This window comes from Pezoporus flaviventris, unplaced genomic scaffold (genome assembly GCF_033815535.1).
Source record: "Pezoporus flaviventris isolate CSIRO_AGI_PZ_B2104156 unplaced genomic scaffold, CSIRO_AGI_Pfla_v1 ptg000007l, whole genome shotgun sequence".
In the NCBI taxonomy this organism is placed as follows: domain Eukaryota; kingdom Metazoa; phylum Chordata; class Aves; order Psittaciformes; family Psittacidae; genus Pezoporus; species Pezoporus flaviventris.
This window is the reverse complement of record NW_026892555.1, coordinates 47,644,597-47,655,017: the sequence shown is the minus strand read 5'-3', so window position 1 is coordinate 47,655,017 and position 10,421 is coordinate 47,644,597. Positions and strand designations below refer to the sequence as shown.

Genomic DNA, 10,421 nt, shown 5'->3' with positions numbered 1-10,421 from the left:
TTTAAAAACAAAAAAACCCACCAAAACCAAATAAACAAAAAACAACCCCATCTTTAAAAATCATCTAGATAGTCTAAAATACTTAGTGGGAAGGCACACTAGGACAGTCCCTCTTTTTTTCCTATCGCTACTTGTAAAACTAAAAATTGTGTGTGGACACAGTGTGGGTGAATCTTTCATCCTTCTCCGTCAAGGGCAAAATGAAAACTATGCACTGCAGTTATATGAAAATGTTTATTTAACAAACCACTTTGTTTATAAATGCAAAAGTCTGGACCTTTTAATTTGAAGTACATGGAATGTGGCTCTGATCGTATCTGTGAATACAACTGGGTGTTACAAGAGAAACAGTTCTGAATTCAACCAGCAGAGGACTTCCTTGGTGATGAAATGCTGAGGGCTGCATTCAAGTTGCATAGCCCAGTGAGATCAGTTAGCTTCATTCTTGATATACAGATGGTTCCAAGTAGTCAATTCTTGATAATATTCCTATCTCTAAACTGGAATTCTGGATAGATCATCAACCATTCTTGCCATAAAGATAATCACAGACTATGAAAACTAAATGTTGATCATTGTTATTTTTAAATGAAGCTTTTGCTTACAAAAGAAATACTCATTCTTGTCTTTTTCATGCTTTTATTCTTAATGTGAGTCCTTTTTTTTTTTTTTTTTTTTTTTTAAGCAGGTTCTAAAAACCTAGCAATGTTTCTCTCCAGTGCACTTAAAGATGAACTGATGTAGTGGGATGGTTTGCAGCTAAGAAATTCTGATCAGCTTCTTTTTAACTGATGACTGTTTCTGCTGCTGCTCTTTATCAGGAGCAGAATATAGTGTGGTTACAGTGGCATTCTCACAGTGTGCTGTGAAAATGATACTTTTTTCTTCTTTTTTTGTTGGAAAACTGATGGTGAAGTAAAAACATTTTGTGGTGGTATTCTTGCATGGTTCTTGGCATGGTACAGGCCTTCAAGGATTCCTCAGTGTGTTAGGGTAGGACTGCACTAATGCATCCTAACACCTACATAAACAGTAAACAGCCTTGATGTTTATGCCAATTTCATCCCAGTACTTGGATACTCTTCCCCTTTCTAGATGAGACAGTTGTCTTGCACTTACCCCTTGCTTTTGAAATAAAGGAACTTGGGTCTTTTGGAGACTTAAGTCCATTCCAGATTGTTCAGTGAAACAGTTGCCCAAAGTAAAAGTATCAGGGAAAGAACAGAGTAAGTACTGAGAGGAAGATGCTACAGTTATCAAAGCCCTTCAGGAAGACTTAAAAGCTGCTGCTGCCAAATATAATAAATTCTTCTCCTTCAGAGGTGGCTTTTAAGTGAAGTGGACAGTCCTATCCTAGGCTTATTACAAGTTTAATTTCTTAGAGAAAAAAATACAAAGCAGTTGCTAGTACCTTACAACATGCTTGTCTAGGAAAGATGCTCATTGTTAAGGATTTTTGCATCAAGTGAGGAGAGAGGACAGAAGTGAGAGGAATGTGTTTTTTGGGGTGTCAGTTCAAACCGAGGCACCCCATCCCCTTCACCCTGTGTACCTCAATTTCAATCTTAATATTCCTATTGCAATTGCAGAAAGTGCTTGCTGTCCTGTTGGGAAGTAGAAGGTTAAAGGTCAGTAGAATTCCTTAAATTTTGGCCTTGGATTAACTACCTTTTGGCTAAAATGCAAAAGATTATTTTTTTTTTATTATGATTATTATTATTTTGTAAAGATTGAAAAACTTTAAGGTACTTTAAATGCTGCAGAAATACTTGTCTAGTTAGCATAGATTTTTTCAATGATGCAGAAGGGCCCTGCAGAACAAATAACTTGTGGTAAGTCCTTATCGTGACATTGGTTTCTCTTGTCTTATGTCCCAGTTGGACTAACTGGGTTGCAACTTAGCAAGCAGTTGTTCACATTATACCATGTTAGTATCTGATACTTCAGTTTCTCCTGTACTAAGTGGTGTCACTCTGGTCTAATCTGAAAACTTCTAAATTGGTATGATGATCTCAGGCTTTTTTCATTTTCCCCTTTAGTTTTTATTTCCCTTTCTAAACTAATAAGCAAATACAACTTGACAATATGACTTCTAAATTATACTGTAGGTTTTGCAACTACTGAACTAAGGCATTAGCCAGAGCATCAACCGGTAAACCCCGTTAGCTGGTTTATTGTCCAGCTAAAATACAAGAAATGCAAATGCTGAGGACCAGCCCAGACTTCAACTTAAACAAGGTTTTCATAGAATCACAGAATGGTTTGGGTGGGAAGCGACCTTAAAGATCATCCAGTCCCAATCTCCCGGGCCACGGCAGGGATGACTTCTATTACACCAGGTTGGTCCAAGCCCCATCCAACCTGGCCTTGATTACTGCCAGGGAGGGGGCAGCCACAACTCTGGGCAACCTGTACCAGTGTCTCTGAGCCAGGGAAGAATTTTTTTCCTAATATCTAATCTGAATCTTCCCTTTTTCAGTTTAAACCTATTGCTACAGTCTGTGATGAAGAGTCCCTCTCCGTATTTCTTGTAGGCCCTCTTTAGGTACTGGAAGGCTGCTGTAAGGTCTCCCCTGAGCCTTCTCCAGGCTGAATAGCTCAAACATTTTACCAACATTCCCACTATTCTATTAATACTGTTCCTGACACAAGGGTTATTTCAGGATATAATTTCCCTTTCCAGCTAGCCAGTCCATAGCGGTTTCATGTGCCAAAGCAGTATGGATAGCGCCCGTTCCCGTGCTGGAGCACAGACTCACCGAAGCAGAACTGCGAAGCAGCTCGGTGCCGGCGAACGGGCGCCGCGAGGAGACCAGCGGGGCGGGTGCCGTATCACGAGGCCCGCGTGGGAAGCGCCCGGCCCGGCGCGGCGCCTGAGTGCGCGGCGCCTTTAAGGCGGGCGGTCCCGCGTCACGGGCGAGGGGAGTGTAAACAGGAAGCGGCCGATCCGGGAGGGCTCGCCGGTGGCCGCCGGTGCTTGGGTGACTGGTGCCACCGCCGCCATGAGCCGCGAGCCGCCGCCGCCGGGCGAGGAAGAGGCGGCGGGAGGAGGGGAAGGAGCAGACGGGAGGGCGAGGGCCGCGGAGGGCGGTTGCTACCTGGCGCTGTGCGCGCGGCCCGTGCACTTCGAGAAGGCCAACCCCGTCAACTGCGTCTTCTTTGATGAGGCCAACAAGCAGGTGGGGACGGCGGCGGCGGCAGCGGCAGGCCGCGCTCCCCCGTGCTGACAGGGCGGCGGGCGGAAACCGGGCACCCCCGCCATGCCTCGCGGGGCTCTGCAGGCGGCGCCGCCGCGGCTTCAGGCCTGTTGCCTCAGCCTTTCTCGCTGCTGCTCTGCTGCCCCTCTGACAGAGCGGTGTGGAGGTTCTCATGCGTGGGTTTGGTTCTGACCTCTTCCCTGGGCTGCTGAGCGTGGGCCTGGTTAGGTTAGATATAAGGAAAAAGTTCCTTACAACGGGGGTGGTGAGACGCTGGCACAGGTTGCTCAGAGAAGCTGTGGCTGCCACATCCCTGGAAGTGTTCAAGCCTAGGCTGGACGGCGCTTTGAGCACCCAGGTCTGGTGAAAGGTCCCTTGCCCGTGCCCTTGACAGATGAGTTTTAAGGTCCCTTCCAAACCAAACCATCTATGATTTTGTGAGACTGCTGTGGTGTGAGGTGTTGCTGCTGGGGGCCTGGTTCAGGACCTGGCATCTTGAGTAGAGACAGCAATATTGTTCTGAAGTGCCTCAACGTAGGTATGGTAGGTTGAATTTCAGCTGCTTTTACTTTTGCTGCTGTAAGGTCTTCTGGGATTTTTCAGTCAGCACTTTTTGTTTCAATTTCGAATGTCCCAGCATTACTGCCAAACTTTGTCGCCTCACTGTTGGCTTCATTTCTCTGTATACTTATAAAAACTAATACTTGTAGCTTCACTTGTGGCTGAGACCTGAATGGGCACTTTGCTTTTAATTTCTTGGCTTTGGTTCTTTTAAATGCATTTGTCTTTAATATTACTACGGGCTTCTGAGTATTAAGCTCATTATAGCTAAAAGGTCCATAGTCTGTCATGAGGCTTATATAGATGCGGATGTATTCCACAGTCTTCATTCCCATAACCATTTTGTGACCTTACTATTCACAGAATTGACATGCTCAGGATTTCTTCCCTGTATAAATGTTACGATTTGCCATGTGTGGCATGGTCACTGGCAGTGGCATGTTTGGAGATGGGAGAGTATTTTTGGAATGTGTTTCTTGCTGTTGCTCTCTGTTCAGAATTATTGGTATCCTTTCTCTTTGTAAACCATAGTGCTTTGCTTATGTTTTGAGGTTCTGTTGAAATAAGATTTCTTACATCTGTCTGTCAGGAAACACTACATCTCAGTGCAGGTGTGATGTAACTATGCAGAAGCTGGTTGTTAAGACTGCACTTGAAAGAAACTGTAATCTAAATTCTCCGTGTTTTTTTTTGCTACTCTAAAATAGCTTAATTTCCAGTGTATCTTTAATCACTTGTAACCAGTATTTCAATGCCAGTTTCCCACATGAATAACCTTTGAAGAGGTCTGTCCTTGCTGTCTTCTCATCTCACAAAGATTAGGAGTGTTGCCTTCATTTTCTATCTATATTGATACTAAAAGTCACTAAGTATTTACAATTCTAGTAAGGCTGTAGACTTGTTTACAGTTTAGTCTTGTCACATGAGCATACTGCACCAGTAGTGTGTCTAATATTACAAAATAAAACAGAAGCATAGAATCAGCTAGATTGGAAAAGATCTTCAGGACCATCAAGTCCAACCATTATGTCAGGATTGCCAAGACCACTACTGAGCCATGTCAGTAAGGGCCTCATCTGCATGGTTTTTGAACACTTCCAGGGACAGTGATTCCACCACATTTCCTGGGAAGCCTGTTCCAATAACCGATCATAGTATGTGTGCGTATGTGTGTATATGTGCATATATATATATGTGTGTATCTGTTATTCTGAGACCTGATTGGTGTGTTTGGTGATTCTACACATACAGTAAGCCTAAATAAGGCGCTCCCTGACTTTCTAAGATAATTAAAAAATCCATGCTGTTACAAAGTTTAACTTTTTTTAATGTTATCTTATTCTGGATCAGTAAGCAGTATAGCTATAACAGGTTTTATACATGCGTATGTGCAGTTGTGCTAAAGGAATTCTTTAAGTTGTTAGTGCAAAGCGGCTGAAATTTCTTAGGTACATGCCAAACCACAGATTACCATTAAACTCTAACTAATAACATGTTCAGACAAGATCAAGCTTCTGGGTTATTGAGTTGCCTCTCTTCCCAGTCCCCAAGCTGATTTCCTTTTTGTTTTAAAGTGTTCTCATTTCTCGGATACTTTTGCTAGTACCCAACTTAGGAAAATATTAATATATTAAAAAAGCAAGAGAAAAGCTTATACAGACTTGTACTGTTTTAACATGCCCAGTGGTTCAGAATATGCCTACAAGACTATTACAGTACCATTAGAAACCCATAAACTCTAAGTAAACTTGGAGCTCCAGAGAAAGAAATTATTATTTACTGAATCCCAGTGTGAACTGACAGATCTGTGTAAGAACAGAAATGGTGTCTAGTAAAAAAAAAAAAAAATCAAAGTATGGCTTATAGAAAAGACAGCTTGTTAAGGTTATGAATTGGAATAAGCTAAAAATATGTTCACAACTTTTTCATAGGTTTTTGCAGTTCGATCCGGTGGCGCTACAGGAGTTGTTGTTAAAGGTTTGGAGGATAGAAACCCTATTTCTTTCAGGTAAGACACCTTCATCTTTGCTGCCTTGGGATGGAATTCTGCAATCTTAAAATTGTGTGGTACTTAGGCCTGATCTACTGTAATTCAGGCATAAAACTTGTAAGTTAGTTGTGGTCATCTTTTGATTTTTGTTCTTTAACCTAATCTTGCAGTTAAGATGGCATGCTCTGCCCTCATGAATTTATAGTCTTTGTTATGGGGTGGGGTGGGGTGGAAGACTGAAGGTTATTAGGCTGTGGCTTCCTTTTTTACACAGCAGTGTTTTAATAAGACATGCTATATATGTGAGAGAGTGTGGGGATTCCTGCAACAGCAGTGACTTATCCAAGGATGCAAATTAAATAAAATGAAACAAACTTAAATGTGTAGAGAACCGTGATTTCTCAATTTCATGCCTGTGATTCAAGCACAGTGTTTCCAACATGTACGTTTCTTCCATCCTTTTTCTTGTTTAACCTAAATTGGATTTTTTTAATGTCTTCTTCCGTTTCCTGTGGAAGCATTTTATTTTGCAGAATCTGACCAACAGTGCTTTCAGTGAAACTTTTGCCTTTAGAAGACTGTTTTATATATGCCTTTAAGAGCGATAGCTCTTTGATCTCTGTCCATACGTAAGGAATTATTCTTTTACTTGCAAGTTACTTCAGTCCAAATATGGATGAAGCAGTTTGTAGTCAAGGTGTGTTTACTGCGATCTGTCAGGAATTACATGGGGACTGTCCTGAGAGTTGCTATTTTTATTTGACTTTGTTATTTGACTACCCTGGTGGCAAATCCTGAGAGTTGGAAATACTCAGTGAACTTCAGGAGGTTCCACAGTTTTCCTGCTTCACTAGCTCTCTGGACTTAATAACACATACTGGAAGTAGAACTACTTTATTCATGCCAGTTGTACTGATGCTTGTTTGGTAAAAATACTTTTTTTTTTTTTTTTTAAATGGTATGAAAACAGCTTCACTCTCCCTCTAACATCAGAAATTCTTCTAGAGAGTGTGTCCTAAAGGGGAGGCATATAGGCTTGTGTCAATTAGTGGTAGTTCTGGAAGTAAAGGAGCTGACTGCAGGATGTTGGTGAGTGTCACAGGACTCCAGACTTACTGGGACAGAACTGAAAACTCAGGTTTGAATGGTCCCACAGTTGTCCAGCTCTGCATCATAGGAAAACAGAGCTGAACATTTGTGGTAACTTCAGGTGCTAATTCAGGACTTCTGAAGAGTTGACTGCTGTTATCTTTCAGTCTGAATTTTGAATCCTGTACTTGTCAGGCAATGCTCAAAGTTGTATTCAAAAGCATTTACATTGCACTTTTTTTCCTCTCTCTTTTTGAGGGTATATTACAGAGATCTGTAAGAAGCTATTTTAGACAGTATTTCCATAACTTCTTTCTCTGTAGGATGGAAGACAAAGGAGAAGTGAAGTGCATCAAGTTTTCCTTGGGGAACAAGATACTGGCTGTGCAGAGAACTTTGAAGAGTGTGGTAAGAAACCCGCACTGTACAGATAGGGAATTGGAGCTGAAAGTCTACTTGCAGTACCCGAGTAGAAGCTCAGACAAATGTTCCAGAGGTCTCATGGCTAACAAGAGCTGCAGTGAAAATTCCTGTATCATCCTGAGAGGCTGAGCAGGCAACATTGTTGTCTTGCTAGTGTTATCATTTAAGAAAACGTGGGGGGGGATCCAACTTCTAGAAGGACTTCCATATCAGGGGTGAAGTGGAATATAGTAAGTCATGTTTATCTTCAATATATCCAAAAGAATTTGAAAAATGAATAACTATTCTCTTGTACCTTTGTATGGATCTTCTCTGTGGTTTGTAATTGCTAATACACTTTATGGGTGTTTTTGCAGGACTTTTTGAATTTTATTCCAGATAGCCCTCAGCTAGAGTATACACAGGAATGTAAGGTAAGTTAAAGGTGCCAGGCTTATATGCCTAGATGAATCTCTACTATACTGGGGGCCTCTACAAGAGAACTAATTGGGATACCTCCCCAGCACTAACATTAAATAAATATGTAGCCACTACTGCCTATCTGAATTAAAGTAAACAAGCAGGTATTAACAATACCAGAAAAACCTTCCTCGTCTAGTCACTGTAATCCTTTCCTAGAAGGGACTGGAAATGCTATGACAACAAATGCTGAGGCAACAAATGTCAGGGTTTGGGAAAGAGAAGAGACAAAGTGCTGATGATAGAGAAACAGCAGACAGTAATTATACTAATACCAGATAGGTTAATGTGGCTGGTTTACCCTAATTTCACTGATCAGTGTTAGTAAGCTATTACCAGTTTGTGTGCCTTTTGGTATTTTTAAACAACCCTTTTTATTTTTTTGATTATTATTTTATCAGAAACATTGCTTGGTACTTTTCAGTTTTTAACTAAGATACGTTTTGGGGTATTCTGAAGTGAATTTTTAAACATCTGATTTGCACAGATCCCTTTATTCCTGTAGACTTCAAAGATGAAGCAGTCTGATTCATTATTTAGAATTATGTGTTTGAGTAAATCATTCTAGCAAAGCATTTATGGTAGTGTTCTGAGTGAAGTCATGGCAGATACTTCCACTTAGCTCTTAATTTCTGTTAACATAAGGAACCTGCTTTTCATGGCAGGAATTGGTTGAATTTGCAGTATGATTTGAACCAGCAGAACTTGGTTGTATTTAGGGCAAAAATAAAATTTGACTGTGTAATAAACTTGTAAATCTCACATGCTGCCAAAAATTCAGGTCATAGAGCAGTTGTGTTCAATCATTGTTTTGGAAGTTTTTACACAAGTACATGATGATGATTACGTAAGTACATACATGATACAGGGTCTCCAGTTAACCAAAAGTATTAACTCCAATGATTTGGTAAATAAATTGCCTTTGGTCTTGTGTTCTTCATTTAGTAATATTAACTTATCTGAATAGTTAATTATTCCAAGTAGAAGAGTGTCTGTTTGCTTGTTTTTTAAAAGACAAAGAACGCCAATATTCTAGGATTCTGCTGGACAAGCTCAACAGAAATTGTCTTCATCACAGATCAAGGAATTGAGTTCTACCAGGTAATACAAATAACTCCTGCAGGACATATCTAGAGAACTGAAAATGTAAATTTGTGATGGTTTCTTTGAATTCCTTTCTTCTAGCTCTCTCATTGAGAAAGCAAACTACTAAAACAATAAAATTCTGCCATTTTGTTTGCAGACTGTTTTTCTTCGTGAGGAATACATTTTTGAGGCAGAGGGAATTTATTATCAACAGGTTATTTAGCACTGCTAACAGACCGTGTATAAAGGAGTATTTAGTTAAGCCTTGGGAACTCTAGATTAATGATAGATGCTCTTGGCTTGCATGTAGTATTCATGTATATGTATATGTATATTTAAATCTAATGTGAAATACCACTTCATGCAAAACAAGTCAGCATTAGGGATGATGTGTGCATGATTAAAATGCAGCAAAGAACAAATAATTGACTAGATAATGATACCCACGTGCAAAGGAGCAGTTTTCTCCTATGTTGATCTCACTGTCTGAGTTCCTCTGTGTTACGTGTATTTACCTTTGCATATGTTTTTGAAGAAATCTAATGAATAAATAGCCCTTTCTGACATTCATGATGAGGAATGTTATGAATGTCTTCCAAAGTTGTGCACTTCCAATAGTTCCAGTCCTGGAGCTAAGACATGGTGTCTCACATAATTACTAATAACTAACAGTAAAGAAAGTAACAGAAGAAGCAGCAGCATTTACTGCTGATTGAGGGGGAAAAATATGTTTGACAGCTAAGAGATAATGAATGTCAACCCTGCAAATAAAAGGGCTGAATCAAGTAAGTGTGTTTTTAAGGAAAAGTTATTTAAGCCCTTAAAATGAAAATAATTTATATACTGTCTTAGTTCTTAAAATAAAAGATTAAGGAAGCTGAGGAGTGCAGGTAGCAAAGATACTGTAATAACTTTTTATTAAAACTTCACTAGTTGTGTCAAGCTACGTGTGTTCTCCATTATGGACAGAACTTATATCCAGACCTGGATAAGGGAAAAACACAGCACCTTTCAACTTGTTAGGATCTGAGGAGGATTTGATGTGCATTTCCTTAGCTACAGTAAATTGGGGCCTAAGCTGTGATTGTCAGGTTTCTGAGGTTTAATTCTAGCACTGTAAATGCCCTTACACTTAACAGTTTCTCACTTAACATTCCTAGCAATTCTGTTGTTAGAATACTGACAGTAATACAATGCTAATATCCTGTTTTTTTTCAGGTATTACCAGAGAAACGAAGTTTAAAACTTCTGAAGAATCAGAGTATTAATGTCAACTGGTACATGTATTGTCCAGAGAGCTCTGTTATTCTTCTTTCAACCACTGTCCTTGGCAATGTCCTGCAGCCATTCTATTTCAAGGTAAAGGGATGTATTCCAAACTTCTGTGTGCTGCTTTTTAGACTGCTTCTTCACTCAAATATTCTGTTGTTTTTCCCGTGCTTCTTATAAGAGGTGCGTGTGTTCACATTCTTGTAGGACTACAAGCAAAGGACAAAGCAAAAATCTATGAGGTAGTGCCAAGGCAATGGCTTAGAATTAAGTAATTTGCTCGCTGTTATGTTGCCTTCGGAAAGAGATCTGTCCAGCTACTGTTGGACCTTAAAAATGGAGGAAAA

The 10,421-nt window shown here is 40.1% G+C and overlaps 1 protein-coding gene across 4 annotated transcripts in view; it reads left to right on the top strand.

The window, feature by feature from the left end:
* The first annotated feature begins 2,899 nt into the window (after window positions 1-2,899).
* RMC1 (regulator of MON1-CCZ1) overlaps window positions 2,900-10,421 on the top strand; it is a 16,111-nt gene continuing 8,589 nt past the window's right edge. The window contains exons 1-6 of one of the 4 annotated variants that reach the window (XM_061448648.1): window positions 2,900-3,179; window positions 5,690-5,766; window positions 7,161-7,245; window positions 7,617-7,673; window positions 8,734-8,820; window positions 10,024-10,164. In XM_061448648.1, coding sequence (XP_061304632.1) covers window positions 3,003-3,179; window positions 5,690-5,766; window positions 7,161-7,245; window positions 7,617-7,673; window positions 8,734-8,820; window positions 10,024-10,164 — 624 coding nt within the window. In that variant the 5' untranslated portion in view covers window positions 2,900-3,002. The other 3 variants (XM_061448645.1, XM_061448647.1, XM_061448646.1) reach the window with 3 other exon arrangements.